The sequence below is a fragment of the Lepisosteus oculatus genome, chromosome 4, assembly GCF_040954835.1.
Source record: "Lepisosteus oculatus isolate fLepOcu1 chromosome 4, fLepOcu1.hap2, whole genome shotgun sequence".
NCBI classification, from domain to species: Eukaryota; Metazoa; Chordata; class Actinopteri; order Semionotiformes; family Lepisosteidae; genus Lepisosteus; species Lepisosteus oculatus.
This window is the reverse complement of record NC_090699.1, coordinates 31066884-31085865: the sequence shown is the minus strand read 5'-3', so window position 1 is coordinate 31085865 and position 18982 is coordinate 31066884. Positions and strand designations below refer to the sequence as shown.

Genomic DNA, 18982 nt, shown 5'->3' with positions numbered 1-18982 from the left:
AGCTGCAAATTAAATTATTATAATCTGTATGGAGACTCACAGACTAAACCTTTCAATTTATAGTTCTCCAACTAACAAATTCAAACTTTACTTCTGCAATACTGCATACAGAACTGTTTAATGTCTCCATACTCATATTTCATGTCAATTAATATTTTTGTGACAAAGGTATTTTCACTAATTATGAATTGAAGCTTTTCATGAGAGTGGAAGCAGTTTTTCCTTATCTGCATGTTTTTCTTTCTAGGATTCACTTACTTCAATGCCACTTTTCTGACTGCAAGAGAAATGGATTACGAGAGAGTTTCCAGGCTGCCACAGCGAAACCAAAGCCTTGCTAAAGCAAAGGACTTTCGCTGAACTGGGGACAGAAAGTCTTGTACCTGGGATTTTTGTCCTTTTTGCCTGTAATGTAACATCAAGTGTTCTGTTGTATGGGCGACTGAGATCACATCAAACATAAGTACATTGAGGGTTCTTGTTCTTACACTGGACAAAACACTGTAAGTTTTAAAAGATTCTGCAACAATCAGGCATTTAGTCAAATTCATGATACACTTATAGTAAAAAATAAATTCATATGCAAAATGATTTCTACTGTTACAAAGATGATGATTTTGTATTCATTCTTGGATTGGGCTTTTCTAAAAACAACGTTTTTTGGGGGGTCGTAATGTCTTTGGAAAATCACACCTTGTGGCTGATTAACATCCTATATGCACAAATATAACTCATCTTATAGCTTAGACACTAAAAATGCTTTAGACAGTTCAAAAAAAAAAAAAAGTGGATCTTGTAATGTCTGAAGTCCCAACAGGAAGGCGCGTTTTCTCTTGAGAAGCCTGCAGCCCCTCAAGTTGTGTCACCTACAGTATGGATCATTTGCTACCAGACTATTGTTTTTTACGATGCTTTTCTTAAGACAGGGGAAATGTTCAGAGCTGGGGACCTGATTCACCATTCTCCTCACGACTGGGAGGTCTGAATGTTGCCAGGTCATCTGCAACGTAATTAGAAACTTTCACAGAGTGCTTCCTCATGTTGGAAACTTTGAATTTAAACATAAGGCAGAAAGGCTGCACAGTGTTTACACTGAGCACCCTGCAAAACGATTCAAGATAAATCTGATTTTTAATCTGCACTGTGGTTTTTGACATACACAGAAGAAACATATTAAATTAATTTAAACAAAAAGGCCCTGAGGGTTTTCCATTAGCATTTGAACAGATCTAAAGTCCTAATAGTCATGTTGTCACACAGCTCTAATCTTCAACCTTAAAGTCTCTAAATACTGTTTTACACATATGCTTGTGTTCAAATCAATTCTCACATGATGACCAACACCAAAACAGGATTATTCATAACAGATGTTAATAGTACATTTGTGCTTGTAAAGAAAATTATATGTTTTAAAGCTAATTATATATATATACACTTCAGGTAAAGCAGTTACTACTGTACAGTATTTCTATATAGTGAGTCTAACCATAATATCGGCAAATTACAACTTGCTTCATGATATTTGACGTGTAATCTAACCGTTTGTATAGAAAATTAAATCGTGTTTGTGGGAAGCCTCTTTCTTAGAACTCCAGCATGAAAGTACTAAATGTTAATTTACACAACTGAAAGTCATTTCGAAGGTAAAAGCCGAAACTTCGTTTGATGTAGGTAATGGCAGCCCCACTGTACACGCAGGAGGTCTCTGTGATGGTCTTTTTCAGTGTCGTTCTTCTTACCGTTTTAGAAAAACATATCTGTTACATATGCAATTTGTAATGCAGTTACATATAGCGTTCTTCTGTTCGCCTCTGCTGCTCCTTAGGAGGAGCAGAACTTTTAATATGGGTTTCTTCAATGGCCATTTAAAATCTGGGTTAGCATAACCTTAGCTAGGTCTTCAACAAAGCAGTAACATAACCAATCCCTTACTGTCGCGGTTCCAAATTAAGGAGAAACCATGCTGTTTCATATACTTAAGGTGATGCTGCACATTGGTGGTGGTGGAGGGGAATCCCCATTACCTGTAAAGCGCTTTGAGTGGAGTGCCCAGAAAAGCGCTATATAAATGTAAGCAATAATTACATTGTAATTATTAAATGTCATGACTGTCAATCAACCGTAAAACACGGAACTTTTACGGACTCGACTCTGATTTTAATGTTAACGATCTGCTTGAAGTTTTTTTTTTTTTCCTGTACCTGCTGCCTTGTTTTCTGTTTATTAAGCAAGCGAAATGAGAGAATGGAAATGGAACAAGAATCGTCATAAATGTGAGGGTGTTGAAAAAAGGGTTGACAGAAGCTGGCGACACAGAAGTCGCCAACCACTGCGGTACTCAACATGCTTGTTACGAGTGATTTATCATTTGAAAGAAAGATGATAAATGGCTCGGTACCGCGAAAAGCACGCTGAACAGTTCTCACCTTCCCTCTTCCGCCCCCAGCAGCACCTGTGAACTACATTTACGCATCTTATTAGAAAGCGAACACGCCTCTGTTCTCGGATAAAGCCTTTTTATTGGTTTCTCTTCAATGGCTGAAACCTTCCCCTCCGCCTCTTTCGCTGCTGCCCCTGCTCGTTGCCTTGGAAGCGCAGGGAAACTGTTCACACGGAGGTTGTCCTGTGCAGGCAGCTGAGGTTTGCGGGGCTGTGCCGACCTGGAGTGCGCAGACACGGTTGTCGAGGTTGTCTAGAGTGATCGGAGTGAAGGTGAATTTGATGTGAGCACACCACTGGGGAAGATGTCCCAGCAGCAGCGGGTTGTGCAGCTGTCAGCGGCGTCGCTCGCCCTGGTCCTGGGCCAGGACGGGGAGAGCTCCACAGGCGCAGGGGGCAAGTGCAGTGGCTCCAGCCCCAGCGGACAAGACATTTTCGCCGATTTTAAATCGCAGAATTTGCGGAGCTTTTGGAATAAGCGACTGGTCAGAGCCGTGGAGGAGATTGTTTTCCAGGGGTGGTTGGAGAATTTTGTGCTCCTGGTTCAGGGGAGCGCAAACAATTTGGAAGTGCTGAGGGAAGCGTGGATGCGAAGGGCTCTGAGGTCGCCGAAGGGGTTTGCCATCCGAGCAGTGGGTAAGTCCGCCGTAAACGTCGTTTAGAACCGCGTCCAGTCACTTCGTATCGACTAGCTAACGAACCAGCATGTGAATTTTTAAAAGGATTGAAACAGCTGTATGGGGGCAGGGCGCTTAGCTCTTGGACTCTGGGTTCGACGCTGGATTTCTGTGTGGAGTCTGCATGTTCTCCTTGTGTTTGCACGGTTTTTCACCGGGCGCTGAAATTTCCTGCCACAGTGAGAATGCTTTCTGTCTGTGTTAGGTGGCGTCTCTAAACTGTCCCCCTCGCTCGTGTTTGTGTCTTGCGTCCTTCCAGCGTGTATCCAGTGTCTCCCGTGTTAAGCTCCGACACACCGTGATACTCTTTCAGACTAACCTGACCTAAGCGGTTAACTAAGCTATGCGGCCATTCAAAACGCGTTGATGAAGCACTGCACTAACCTGATCCGAAATGATGAAGATGCAAATATATATATTTCAGCAATTAATTTATACTTTTGGTGGTGTGTGTGGGGTAAATTATTGTTCTGATGAGACAGAATGTTTTGTTTTACTGCTTGAAAACGAAACCTTAAGAAACTGTCCAAAGATTTTAATAATTCCGCAGAGGTTCTAGAATTTAAAGTGAAAAAAATTCAGACGAAGTTTTGTTTGTATCTAAGTTTTGTGGAGAGATCAGCACGATAACACCTGTCATAAATGTAGTGTGAACCTTTGATCAGACTTGTTTATTGTACAGTGTTTGGGTCCCGTTGACGTGCGCTGGAGTGTGTTACGCCCCAGTGCTTGTTTTGATAGATTAAGAGGTGTGATTTAATGTTTTGAAATAAAACCAACTCTTTAATTTGCTTGACCCCACAGTGCCACTGATTTCAAAACATTACACCACTGGAACCTCTAGTAGTAATTTGAAATGTATACATGTAATAGATGTAGTTTCTTTAAATTAAACGCAAGCCTGTAACATTGAAAAGAATAACACATCATCTACGATTGACGTGTAATTTCTTTAAACCATAAACACGAGTTATTTGAAGACACTTTCACGTGAATTTATTTCTGATTTTAATGTTTTTTGTTTGCCAGGTTTTATTTTATAGGCTTATCTATATCATTATATTATAAACGCATAAGAATCCATGACATTGGAATATCCGTGCTGAAAATTGATGAAATAACCGTGGATATTAAGGTAAAAATAAATGCTGCTGAACTGGAGTCTTATGGAACGGAAGCAGATTAACGTTGAAAAGGAATTATTTGTTAATCATTTGCACACTTTAAACCCCATATAGTGGTAGAGCCAGTTTGCCGTGAAAACACATCGCGTGTGTTTTCTGTATATTTCTTTTCACTGAATAGGGCCACACACCGGGATGGCTGCTTAAAGTTTCGAAATTTACAACTAGATAAACTTCCTTTATATCCAAATAACCGCTCCCTTTGATCTTACGGGATAATAGCCTCAGAATTGAATTACGGTCTTGGAAGAAGGCACAGTAACATAATGAGCGAGAGACACTGTAGCTTGTAGAATTCCTAGCAGGATAGACGGTATTTATAGCCCCGGAAAAAAAAAATGCCTTTAATGATATTACATCTTTTTTTAACCATTTTTTGTGTGTGGAAAAGGAAGTGCCTGCATTCGTTTTTGTGCTTTTTACGAATTATAAATGAAGCAGTTAATTTGCCAGACCGGCTGGTTGAATTAAAGAAGTTTGTGGTAACCGCTAGTCTCCAGCATACAGTGTTTCTTTTGCCTGCTCATGCATGAACATTAAATATTTATACCGTCAGTTATTGGCAGACTGAAATTCAGTATTTAATTCAGAAATTAAAGGAGACGCTCCCAACATTCATTTTCAGTTGGATTCTGTTTTTCTATTGTCCTTACATTATAAGTAATGTAAAAATCCTCTACTAATGGACCCCCAAAAAGGTGAGCATAAGCATACTTGTGCTTCCCCACAGATATGCAGTAGGTTGCATCCACAATCTCAAGTTCAACTGGCCTGAGAAGAGCTCGGAAGAGGATGGATGTTTCCACAGCAACTCTTCCCATGACTAAAAAGCTATCAAGCTAGGCTCTTTTGCTTTCTGTACAACTTTGCAGCGCGATCGGAAACTGTCTTCCTTTAACTCTGAGCCTAAAAGAAACTCGCGAGGGGCTTGACAGGGGCATTGGTGTGCAATGTTTCTATGGCCCTTTCAAAAAGAGGAAGGATGTTTCATTAAACACCGGCTGAGCAGCGAGCATTGGCCAGGCAGTAATGAAGACAATGCATTTACAAGGGTCCTTTTTTTCTGGTGCTGCTGTTTGTGACATACAGAAAGGATGTCCCACATTAACTATATCCCAGTGATGTGGAAATGTGTGTTCTTAAGATGGAAAGACATAGTCATGGGTGGACTTAGACTGAGAGGATATGCGGTGTTGAAAACAGCGCTGACATCAGCACTAAGGAAAAATATTGCTTTCATGACATTGTTATTGTGCCCAACTCAGTAACACAACACTTCCTAAATCTTAACTATCACCACATGCCCGTCTTTCTACCTGAACCATGTGGAGTGTACTGGGATTAATCCAGCGGTTGGCACTCAGATCTTCCTGGGTGTCCTCAAACTACCGTGAACTGGTTGTTAAAATGATAGAATTAGGCTAAGAACAGGGACCTGGGCAGCACAGGCTTACTGGAGACATCAGACAGGCCCAGGAGTGAAGTGAGCTTCGGTGAAAGAGATTCTGTTTAAAGGATGAGTAGTGATACTTTTCTCCTACAATGGTGTCGGGACTTTGAGGGGCAGCTCAGGGAATGAGTTGAAAAATGTTTCATACACATTAAATGTGAACCTCATGATTCACAACTGGAAATTTAAAGTCTGTAAGATTTCCACCTTTCTATGATCTGAAACAAACTACAGTTATGCTTCAATGTTAACAGAACACCCTGGATTACTTCCTGTCCAATAAAAAGATAGCAAAACAAAGAGGAAAGGGACGGACTATCTGGCTGTCTAATCTAAGTCTTTTGGGAGGAAATGTCTCCTTGTTTTTTAATCGTAGTATGTTGATATAATAAAATACATCACAGCAGACATGGACAATAGCACTCTTAAGTTGTCCAGAATATCATGCTTGTTAATGGCCAATGAGTATCGTGTAGCCTAATGGTCAAAATATGGTTTGAACTGAAAATATTTTTTATTAAAAAGACAAATGCTCAGAGTTGTCTCTACTTCTGTGAGCGATTGAATTGCACTTTGTGGTTCTTCATTATATTGTAAAGTCCTGTACAAACATATGTTTCCTTTTTTAAGAGTCTCTGTAAGGACCAGATTTAGCCCTACAGGAAACTACACTGCATATGAGACTTTTAAGTTTCTTTGGGGCAATAAAACTCACCTTACAAGCCTTGTCATTTGTTTTTGGAAATGCTCCATTTTAATTTAAACTGGGATTATGGCAAATTAGGCTGGTTTTTATAACAGATGATACTTGTTAACACAGAGAGTGTTTTTTTACATATGTACTGTATTTTGAGCCTCATCATTTGCATAATGTTTAAAAACCATGTAAGGGATGTATCCAAAACCAATCCAAAACCTTACATTTACTGTCTTGTGACACCACCAGAGGTTTTTGAAGTGTTTGTTTTAACACTCACCCCAGTAGCAGGAAAGTTGTTGTTATATAATGGACTCTGAGATTGTAAAGATGATTTCCTTCTGGTGATGCATTTTAAGAAGTGACACATCACAAAATGTAAATGCACCATTGACTACACTTGTCTGGCAAATGTACTAAAATACAGACAGCAACTCCTCCATCAGGAGCAGACCATCACTGCATACCTTCATGATTTGCTTAGACAAAAGTGAGATAGGTTTCAATTAACATAGCAGGAATGATTGACTGTGTGAGAAACAAGTTGTCAGCTGATGGTACAAACAGCACATCTTCTTTAAGGTGAGAAGAAACGAAACTGATGTGGGGGGATTAGATTCCACCACTTAACGGTCTTAAGAAAGGCTTCCCAAGAGTCCATTTTCTCTTTTTTACCAGTTTGTGATACAGCATATCTTCTAATGTAAATGGTTTACTATGTTCTTGGGTTCCATTGTCATTTGCACTTTTTATATGGTGTCGAAGATGCTTCTCTACTGTTTCACAGTGGGGGACGTGAGTTAATTCAGACTGGGTGGTGTATATATCTGTCGGAATGACTGTTTTCCACCTTGGCTGTTAAAATTGAGTGGTGTGGTGTGCTTCTGCCAATTTTAACTTTCCAAATCTTTCACTTGGTGCCATCTGTTTACCATACACAAGCTGTTTAATAAAGCACAGGAGTACCTGCTGGGTGGTCATTTCCTCCTGTTTGCCCAAACAGAAGGTTAATCCTTGCTTGGGGTCGTAGGTTCAAAGTTAAGATGTCGTTTTCAAAGCCATTCTGTTATAAACATGGCTGCTGTGGAAGGTATTATTCCCCATAAGTAGCGTGCTTAAAAAAGTGTCAGAAAATGTGTACCCGTCTTATTTAACTGGTTTTGTTTTAATAACAGACTCTTCTTCTGTTCTTCTCTGGTAATCTTGTACAGCTGTGAATAACTGATTGAAAGGTCTGCACCTTTGAAGGTCGATATAAAAAGACAGTTGTAACCAGACAGTTGCTTTGGGTTCTTTGCACCTTCATTTGTGCCTTTTATATGCATATCTTGCAATTGCAGTTGCATAGCTGTTTGCAGTTGGAGATTAGCATGTGCTCTAATTCGAATCTGAATGCCACAAGGCTTAAATCCATTTCAGAACTGTGCCACACTGTTGAAAGTAGCCTACAAATTTTTTTTTTATCAATGGCTCTTAGGAGTCATAGAAAAATTGCAGCTCAGGAAAATGTTTTTTTTTTTTGTTTGTTTTGATAAATTAATCACCACACTTATTCTGGTCAGTACTTTGTAGCATTTTGTTAACAGAGAACTAAAGAAGCATAAAGCAGGTAGTGTCTGCGAGTTATAATAAATGACACGGGACCTGAGATTTCTTTGCCCAGGAGCTTTGTGGTCAGCATGTTTTTTTTCAATCAGATCCTTCCATTTGTGGGTGTGGGGGTGGGGGGGGGGGCGCACATTGTTTTCTAGGACTGAAAGACTGAAATGCGGATTCAGTTTAGCTCTCCAGACAGGGTGGTTTTCTCCTTGCTTGTCATGCTCCTGAGCATTTGGCACATGGTGTTTTCTTTTATCCGGCCTGGGTCAGGCTCGGTGTCAGGCCTGCCATTTGGCCCTGCTGTTTGTCAGGCAGGAGCAGCACTGTGGCGGGAGCGCATGAACCTAATGAGGGTGATGGCACAGCTGGAGATGGTGCTCGCTCCTGGGTTTCCTGGCCAGACAGCACGACCGCAAGCTTTCATCTCTCCCCCAGACCTGGGCCCACTGTAACACCGTAGCAAGAACATGAGCAGCCATTAGGATTACGGTTTGCAGCTTTCATTGCAAGTGAATATATATGCTATGTCTCTAATCAGAGAGTGTTTTCTGCTTTATATGTTATGAAAACGTATTTGCACTCAGTGTTGTGAGTAGTATAGATGCATTAGTCCTGGCTTTATTTAATCATCCAGATTTTAAAACAACACGGATAGTTTTACTGACTTCCACAGCTCCATGCTGTTGTTTAACACTTGGTAGTGCTGTTTTTCAGTCAAATGTCTGCACTTAAAAAACAGATTTTTTTCCAAATGAGCAGTAAATCATGAACCAGAGGGCACAAGTAGGAAAGGTGTGGAAGTGCATTTAAAACTGAGAACGGGAAGAGTTGTGGGACAAGTTACCCAGCCGCATTGTTGAAGCCAATGCCCTGCTTTCTATCAAGACGCAGCTGGATGAGATTCTTGGATCAATTATCAACGAACTGCCAAATGGCATAGACTTCTGCTCTTATTTGAAACTATTCTTACGTTCTTAATTGTTTTGCATTATAAGACCTTTGGAAAGCAAGGCACAATTAAAATGTAATGCTACGGTTAACAATCAGTTTAGCTGACGACTAACCCATTTCCCAATATCCCCTCTTCACCTAATTAAGCAGATGAGCAAATGAACTCAAAGGGTGCCTGTTGTACAAAGCAGTGACTGCTTTTTCCTGTACAGCGGAGATGGAGTCACCTCCTTCCTGGCATTACTCTTCCATCGACCTTTAACTGCTTTGTCATTTCATTCTTTATCATTTTAATTGATTTCCGTTGACAGGAGCTCGACTCGAAGACCCGGAATGGTTTTCTAAAGGCAGCCCTCCTTCATTGTGGTGTGGCGCTCAGTGGATTTTTCAAAACAACAGAAAGACATGAGACATCAAAAGTCATTTTGAGCATGCAATTTTATTCACACATTTATAGTGGGTGTTGGAGAGGCAGAAAGTCTGCTTAATCAAATGAGAGAAATAATTCAAATCAATCTACAGTGTAAAATTAATTCACCCAAACTATATCTAAGGCAAGTGCATATTGTAGCTTTGGGTAATTGACCTGCATAAAGAAAAATGATTAAAAACACCATAAAGATGGACATGTCAGCTAAACTCCAAATATTTCCAGGGTGAAATGATGTTGTTCCTGCTGCTACGGCAGCCTGTACATGCTGAAGAATAGCTAGAATTTACAACTGGTAATTGTCTAGACGCAGGTGAAGATCACAACCTGCCTGGGGCAGTTAGTTATACGCATCATAATGGTTACCTCTGCAGTGGTTTTGTATGTGGTGCCAGGGCCGAAAGTAAAGACCCTAAATGTAAAAGAGGCTGATGGCATCAGTGCTGACAACAGCAGCTTAATCTGAATAATAAAGGGCCATTACAGTAAGCGTCTTGGAAAGAAAAGCGGATTGCAGGGAATTGCTGTCTCTCAAACATGCCGACACATTGTGTACCAGAAATGTCTGAAAATTTCCTTTATCATCCAAAAGCTCCCACAAATTACACAACTTGTATGGAATACACTGCCAGCGAAATCCAAAGATCCGTTCAGCATTTGCTTCTGCATTATTTAATAACTCCAGACCTTTTCCAGATGTTCAATCATTTATGCTTAGCAGCAGCCTCTTGTAATTGGGTATCCTTTGTCATTGCAGACAGCAATTACCACTATTGTGCCTTAAAGAACAAAACACAGGGGCAACACTGTCACGCTGGTTCTAATTTCAGGGGTATGTGCTGGTCTCGACTGACAATAAAAAGTGACATGAAAATAAACTGCATGCACTTATGTGATACTGTCGGTATATTGTCCTATTAAAGTTTATACTCCAATGGAATGGGAAGATTAACTTAACAAAGGAAAATTCTGAATTAGGCAGCAGGTAAATGTGTTTTTCTAAGCATTTAATAGCTTTCAAATCAAGCAGCTTGGCTAACTCCAGATATAGTATGGCAGTTTTATGCTTTCAGAAACTGAGAATGGATTTTGCACTGAACAAAATAAATAAAACCACATAAAGCCAGTTTCCCTTCCAAAGCCCTGCTCATTCCTCTCTGTGTTTATACAGCACTCATAGGAGAGGGCATCCTTTCAGGACTGCAGGCTACTACTTCCAGATGTCTTCTCTTCACTTAGTGGTTTGATGTGCTGCCGTGCAGTCCTGTGGCTGACGGCGCACACATGCTGTCTCGTGCTGGGAGGACGATATAAGAAGCAGACCAGTGGACAGAGGTCACTGGTATTCCTGGGGGGTCATCTCGGGCAGTTTCTTATGAAAACAGAAGAGGACCAGGTGTGCTGTGTCTTAGCACACCCAAACGTCTGGGCTTCTAACACCCAGTTGTAGCCTTCTGCATAAAGTCATGTTTTCATGGACCCTGCTGGACATTTCTATACTTACAAATGTTGTATTTTAATCGTAGTTAAATCTGATTTAAATTCAAACAATGACTCTTAATGAGGAAACTAGTATTCCTTACTATCATTTGGAAGGTTGTATAGGTTTTTTTTTATCTTAACATAATCCCAAACTCAGCTGCTCAACTTCTGATGTGCTTAAGGCTCTGTGAAGACATCACATATTTGGACATCACAATTCTGAAACATCTTCACTGGCTCTCCATTAACTGACACTTTTAGTCTCCCCCCCCGCATCACACAGCACATTTAGTCCAGAATTTTTACTTTAACATTTTAAGCCCTACACACCATTTCCCTACATCAGGCTTCTGCCACTGTACTAAGCAGGGCTTTCTTCTCTGCTGAGGCACATCTTTTAGTCCTGCCATCTTATAGATACAAGAGTCTTGGGGCTCATGGTTTCAGTCACCTTGGAAGTCACTCTCTGCCACTCTGAGAAATGTAAACTCTTTAACAGTTTTTAAATCTAGACTCAAGACCTGTCTGTTTAGTCAGGCTTTTGAATTAGTGTCTACATTTTCTCCCTTCACATTTTTGTATGTGTCTTTATTTCCTTATTTCTGTCAAATGTTAGTGTTTTGAGGTTTTATGTTTCTGTTTTTTGGGTGTTTTTGTTTTTACCCCGTAGAGTGCCTCAAACAATGTTGGTGTACATGGACACTGAAATGAATCCTTGTATCCACGTTAACATGATACTGTTGGAAAGGTGACCTTCGGTATCGAAGTCTACAGATTCCCATTGTGGTGTGCAGCACTGCCCATGATCTGGAGATCGCTTCTAGGAAAGCAAAAGTATTTAAATCAATTGATTTATTAGATTTATTTTGTCAGTAATCCTTTTTATGTTAATCTGATTGATTTTAGAGGCATTAATATGAATTTAGAAACTTATGTTTTGTTGTCTTTAGCAGAGGTTTGGACTTGCGATTTCATGGTTTCAAGAGTTTTGCTTTTAAAGAAAGGAGTCTTACAGGTAATCTAAGATGGATCCAGTTTCCATAAAATGCTGTAAGAATGTTTTAGAAAGTAACTGAACACCCATAGATTTTGGAGATAGGCAGCTGCTGTATCTCTCAGGCTTTTTCCATTGTTTTTTTAAATACTTTAACCTCTTACTACTATTTTTCTTAAAGGTTAAATAGTCCTGTCAAAAGAAGACAAGCCAGTTGAATGACTGAGTGAATCTTTTTCCTGTTTACTTCCTTCATTGTAAGGGCTGTGAGTTATTGTTTTTCTATGGAACCCCATGTGTGCCGTCCTGTTCTACTGATTTTGATTTTTAAATTTGATTTAACCATGTGACTTAAATTATATAGAAGTAGTAGCTCTTATGATGGCAAAAAATCAAAATCCTGAAAATCTTTTTTTCCTGACCTGAAAAAAATCAGCTTCCTTCAGAAAATCACAAGTACTTTTGTAGAATCACTTCACATGACAAGTGCGAATATGTATTAAAATATTCACGTTTCAGTTTAAGCTGATTTTTTAATTTAAATATAATTGCATTTATGGGTAAAGCCATGAAACCTTTACTGTAGAAACTACTTTGGCATATTGAGAAATCTGAGTATTTGCTTACTGTGCCTGAAGTCGAGTAACAAGGCCATTGAGATCCTGCACAAATTCAGGGGTTGCTTTACATTGTGATTTCAAAATGAAAATGTAATGAAGTCAGTCAGACGCAGTTCAAACTGGGTAAGAGGAAATGAGTTTCATATGTCTTAGATTACAGCTACAGACACTGATTAGTACTGTAAAAGAGGTATAAACATCAGGGCAGAGGGAAAGGCATCCAACAGCATATAAACGCCTCTCAATTTTAGGTGCATTTTCAAATACTATTGATACAATACAAATAATAATAATCTAAAGGTCTCAGAACATTTCTTAAATAAATGACTAAACAATTAAAACTGCAATTAATGGAAAGCTTAAAATGTCCCTGATACCCAACGTCGCTTTTCTCCAGTGTTATTTTAGAATATGCTGTAGTACTTCAGCACCACTGTGCCTGAAGCATTAAACCTGTTGCTCTGGAGTTGCAAATGGTATCATTGTGGGAAGGATGGCTTTCGTTTTACTGTTGATGCCGAAAGATTTGTCTTTTTACTTATTTTTTGAATCAACACACAGAGAATGTATTCACTGCTACTTTGTTCCCAAAGTGTTCTTAGAACCCATGTAATAAAAGATATTACTGGCAAATTTATAGAAACAATAGTGAGTGCTCATAGAAAAGAATGCTCATAAACAATATCATATAAAGAGAAATCTACCAAAGATTTGGAACAGGAAAGTATTTTTTAACTAACTTACTAGAAATCTTCAAGCAACCCACAGTGATATTGGGTTGACAGCATTGAAGCCTGTGACATGATATATTTAGATTTCCAGAAAGCTTTTGATATGTTCTACGTCCACATTGAGACAATGCGGGAAGCAATAAAAAAACATGGGGGATTTAAATCAATTTATACGCAAACCTTCTAATGCGGTAGAAAAAACATCATTTAGAATATCATGTACAGTGTTGGTTACCATACCATTATAAAGGATATAATAGACTTGGACAGAATTCAAAGAGGAGTAAAGGGAAAGATTCCTGGTCTCTGGGGATTGTCAAATACAAGTCAAAAGAGTTAATTCTCTGCAGTTTAGAACAAAGCAGATTGAGAGAAGATTTAATCCAAGTACATGAAATCCTTAGGGATATAGCGAGGGTCAGCCCAGGAGATTTCTCTAGACTCGGTAGTGACACAAGGACAAGAGAGTCGTCACTGAAAGGGATTTCGTTTCGGACAGTGGGTAGGAAATGTTTCTTTAAACAAGGAGGTGTGGGCTGTGGGTATCTTCCCAGCCAGGAGCTTGAGGCCCCAACTCTTGAAACTCTTGAAAAGTGAGCACAATTTTAATTTACTCAACCACTAAACAGCCGTATGCATAAGATACTACTCACCTTTTTAAAGCTCTTAAAAAAGCTACAGGAAGGTTAGGAATACTCTGTTTTCCTAAACTAAAAAATTAGTTTGACAATTAGAACAAAATGTTTTTTTAATTGTAATTTACTGTCTTTTTATTTCTGAGATCTTTACCAACACCCACTAACACTATACATTCACTTACACGTAGTTTAAAAACATCAGCAGAGCAGTCATTTGAAATTTAATAGCCCTTTCATTCATCTCCCTCTCTTTGAGGCTTCCTGTAGTAGCAGATAAGGAAAGTCGGTTGATATAATCTACTGCATTTTTCATACAAACTGCTTTCTTGCTCTGTGATCTACAGTACAATTTGTATATTGATACAGAGCTGTGGTTGTATGACAGGAAGGCTGTGGACGCAAATCCAAGGAGGAACGCTACTGTTCTCTTCTTGAGCGAGATGCTTCATTCAGATTTAGATTGCTCCAGTTAGATCTTCCTGGCAAATTTATGGAAACAATAACTACAGCTAATAGACCTCTACCAAAGATTTAGAACAGGAAAGGCTTTTAACATATGTACTAGTAATCTTCGAGCAACCCAGTAAAGAAGCATGTGACTTCTTCTTTTGGATTCAGATTGCTCTGATGGCCAGCTGTGAAAATATGTGCAAATGTTATCTTTTAGATAAATGAGAAAAATAAATAAATGAGTGATTGATTGAGACAATAGTTTGCCTCTAAGCCGTTGTGAGACTGATATTTTAATCTCCCCGTGGTTTGTCTGGAGCAGCTATGCTGGTTAATGTCACTGAGGAGGCCTGACTTGACCTGTGTGACCTGTTGGGTAAGGGTCCTATCACAGTGCAGGACATGTCTTAACCCAACATCACTCTTTCAAACACGGTCATATTACTGGCCAGCTGTGGTCAGCAGCTACCAGGGGCCAGTACGGATCTGACTAGGGAAAGGAAGACTAAGGCTCGCTGAGAAATTCTCCGCTCACAGAGCAGGAGCAAACCCTGGCTGGGGATGTTCAAACACAAGAGAAGTGCTTTTTGTGCTCTGGCCTTGCAGTGTGACAAAAGATGAACGTCTTGGCATGTATTTTAGTCTTCCTCTGTCCTGGGCTGGGGAGGGGTCTGCAGTAGAGAGGTGTGTTGAACACTAGTTAGCTGTTTCAAAATGGTGGGTGTAAAACTGGGTTAAATCAGTGGTGACTGATTAAACGTGAGAAAAACTAATGCGAGCAAGACCATGAGGAGTCCTGAGAAAACGTGAGAGGTTGTACTCCACTTGGCAATGGCATAATTGGGAAAACAACCTGAAACAATCATACCAAGACTGAGATGGTAGAAAACTGAACCATACACTGGGGTGCAGAAAAGTTTTATTAGTTCAACATTTTAATACACTGTTGGTATGCGTTTTATGAAGATGTTGCAGTTAGGCATAATCTTAATGGCACTGAAAGCAAGCTGCAGAGATTCTCATTGGGATTTTATCACTCGTGTGGGGAAAGGTAAAACAAAGAAATACTGTGCTGTATTTCCAAATGTTGGGAGAAGAGTGAATTCTCAAGATGCACATCTTACTCATATTTTTGTGTTGCAGATAAGACCTTAGTCAAAACATCATCAGGATTCTTTCGTTTCCTCCCATCTTATATTTGATCTTAGACTGTAAACATAACAATCCTCTTAAAATATTTAAACATCCTTTTTGAGGAAAGGGCAGGCTAATCAGACTGTTGAAAGCTCGAGTAATTGTTAAGTAATGAGAAGGTGTGCAAATTTATTCTGGTAGCCCCTGTCAGATATCACCACTGATGTTGACCTGCTTTGAAATTAGTTGCTGAGCTGATAAGATGTATTAACCTTTAATTACTTACCACACAGTGTTATTACATTATAATCTCAGTATCCCAAACAAGAGGTTCTTCACGCTGTAATGATGTTCTCAGTGATTGTGTAGAAAATGTTGTGTTCTTGATAACCAATGGTTAAGGCTGCACCTGGAACAGATTCTTCCATTCACTTACAAACTCACTCAATATTTAGTGACTGCGTGGCCTAACTTTCCATTAGTGGAAGTCACACATGATACTAATTTCAGAATAAGGGTATCGGCACTTTTTACATGCAGATCATTCATGTTTAATCGAAATCTGCTGATGTTCATGTTTTTCAGACAGGATTACAGTAATTACAGCCTAGTCTTTTATGCATTATTGCATGTTTCATGATTCTGAATAATCAAGTGGTGCCTTTCAAATGTTGATTCTAATGTAGTCTTAAATGGCAGGAAACGTTTACCTAAAATTACATTAGGCAAAACAGAAAAATGTTTTCCCTAATGTAATTTTACTTTTGCCATATTGTGTTGGACTTACTCAAAGTGACTATTCAAAGTCTACAGCCTGTAATGTAAAATTACATTTTGGAAATGTACAATTTGGAAACTTGGTTTCAGTTAGCATTTTGAGACCACAGTTTCCTTTACTTCTGTATCAAAAGGCATACACAACAATAGTTACTAGCATACATATTTGTTCTATTTTTACAGTTTGTTTCTTTCTGGAACCCTTATTGAGTGAGAAACTGGTTGATTTTCAGATTTCACACTACATTAAATGAAAAAAAATGTTTCATAACATTACCCAGAGCGTGTTGTTCAGGTTTTATATCTGTAAAAACTATGAAACAGCTTTGGGCCACACTGTGCACTGTATGATTCTGGGAGAAGGGATAATACTTCTATTGCTGTGAAGAAAACGACGTGATATCCAAACCTGGAGAGGGAGGCTAGTAAACAATTTTGCGGTTTGTTTGTGCATTTGTGATTGTAAGTGGGTGTTCAATTTGTAATGAGTCCTTCTAGTTACTACTGCACAAAGCAATAAAAATTCAAAGACTGCGACAGATTAATGGGTTTCCCTGACCCCACCGTCCCTAAGGCTTAATGTAACATCGCCATTCCCTCTGTCTTGCTAAACTCTAACCCTCTGCTATAGGATCTGTTCAGCTCCTTGAAGTCCGGGACAGGAGACTTCTATTCTGACTGAAAGGTTATGTTGACCAAAGTGTAGCTTTTGCTGGGTTTATGGCTAAATTTATTGCACTGCCAACATCTGTCTCTTCTCTTCATCAGTTCTGAGAGTTTTGCCCCATAAAACTTTTTACACATGACTGTCAGTGGAGGGAAAAAAAAAGTTCGAAGAATGCTAATGACAACTGTCCAGTTAACCCAGTTAGTCATCCCTTATAAATGGGGAGCCTCACTGACAAGCATTGAATGCTTATGTGCAGTATAAGGTTACAGTCAGTGATATAGGTTATAAACCAGGACTTGTCAGGTACAGACATTTTTTTACTTTACATCGGTAGTCTAATATATTAAGAAATCCAGTTACACTTAGGATAAGCAGTCGTATTCATGCAACATCCATTCCTTGCTGGGTGTGGTCCTTCCTTAGACTTGCAGGGTATTTTACAGTGGTGTCCTCTCTTTCAGGTCAGCTATAATTTAAATGAGAGCCCATCAGTAAAGAGCCATAATTCTGTCTGCTAGTTTAAACTGGATGGTAATCAGCTGAGCCGTGGGACAGGAAAAGGGGGTAAATACCTGCCACTCTACTAACCAGTACAAGGAAGAAGAAGCACATACGATTAGTGAGTCTGTCCGTCATGAAGAGAAAGGATTTGCTGGGACACTAGATGTTAGTCTTGAGTGGTTTGACCTGGGGTTCCCAGTCCTGGTCTGGGGACCCCCACACTTGCTGTTTTTTACATATTAATTGAATCAACAAGATTGCTTGGTTAGAACCTTTTCAAGCCTATTTTTATTTAAAGGTGGAAGTCTTTAAGTTACTCAAGAGATGCAATAGTAAAACGGCCAACTGTTACTGTTTTGGATTAATAATTGAAGAGTGAAATTTTAACCTATTATTAAGTCTATTAAGGATTCAATTATCCGTCAGGACCAGGATTAGGAACCTGTAGTTTAACAGAATGTGCTTGTAAAATCTATGCTGTTGTAGATTTTATATCTAAGACATAAGAAATGTGACAAAGCAAATGTTTCGGAAGCCTTCTCTAGCAAGTGTCATGGATTGTAGGCAAACCTGTCACATAATTTAATATATCATATATAGAAAGAGAGGAAAAATAAGATTATTTTGTTGGACAGTACAATGCAACATTACTTCAGTTGTTTTTAAGTACCCGTGCTTGTACTCCACTTTAAAGTAGGGTTCCTTAAATTTCTTAAAACATATAAGAATATTAACATGTGTCCAGAATGCTGGTCATGTTTTTGCTTCTGACAGAGAAAGAGCAGCCTGACACTGACGGTTCAGGGTCCTGCAATCACTGGTTTCCAGGTGTGGGTTTAACATTAGCATTGCTTTTCAATGCAGGCAGAAGGCTCTGTCAGGCAAAGGTGTTCACTCGTTTATATCAAATTCCCCAAAATTCCTTAATCCCTAAAAGTCTTTGTCACAGACCTTTCCTATCAGAAAATACTGAAGGATTTACACCTCTCAAGCAGCAGTGGGGAGAAGTAGACAGGGCTTTGGTCTCCTTAATCCAGTATAATAAGTGATATAGTTCAGGTGGGTAGCTGCGTCAGCATGCGTAGGCTGCAAAGGAACAAGTAATAGGTTTATTCCATGCTGAAAAAAAAGAAGAAAGAGAACACAACGTTTCGGCCGTGGAGCCTTCTTCAGGTGTTCTCTTTCTTCTTTTTTTTCAGCATGGAATAAACCTATTACTTGTTCCTAATAAGTGATATGGTAACATTACAGTGATGCATGTGACTTGTGACATATTCCATGTGTCTCTAGGAGGCACACATCTTCCAGTGGGGAACAAACTCTGTGAGTGATAGTTAGAGAGAAGTAGCCTGAAAATTGTGCTCCTACAGTCAGATTCTTGCAATTGTCTCACATTCTCATCAGGCTGGATGCAAGGATCTGGATTTCAGTTTGAATGTGCCCCCTTTTTTACCCAAAAGAGCAGACCATGAGCAAGGCACTCCGTCTTCATTGCTTGGAGGGTAGGGGGAGATACCTCAACAGCCCATCTAAAGCTCTTCCCCTTTAGACAATTTAG

The 18982-nt window shown here is 39.4% G+C and overlaps 1 protein-coding gene across 1 annotated transcript in view; it reads left to right on the top strand.

Annotated features, from left to right (window-relative positions):
- Positions 1-2604: 2604 nt before the first annotated feature.
- The window catches only part of stox1 (storkhead box 1), a 30150-nt gene continuing 13772 nt past the window's right edge, over positions 2605-18982 (top strand). The window contains exon 1 of the mRNA XM_006630575.3: positions 2605-3075. Coding sequence (XP_006630638.2) covers positions 2745-3075 — 331 coding nt within the window. The 5' untranslated portion in view covers positions 2605-2744. The remainder of the gene's footprint in view (positions 3076-18982) is intronic.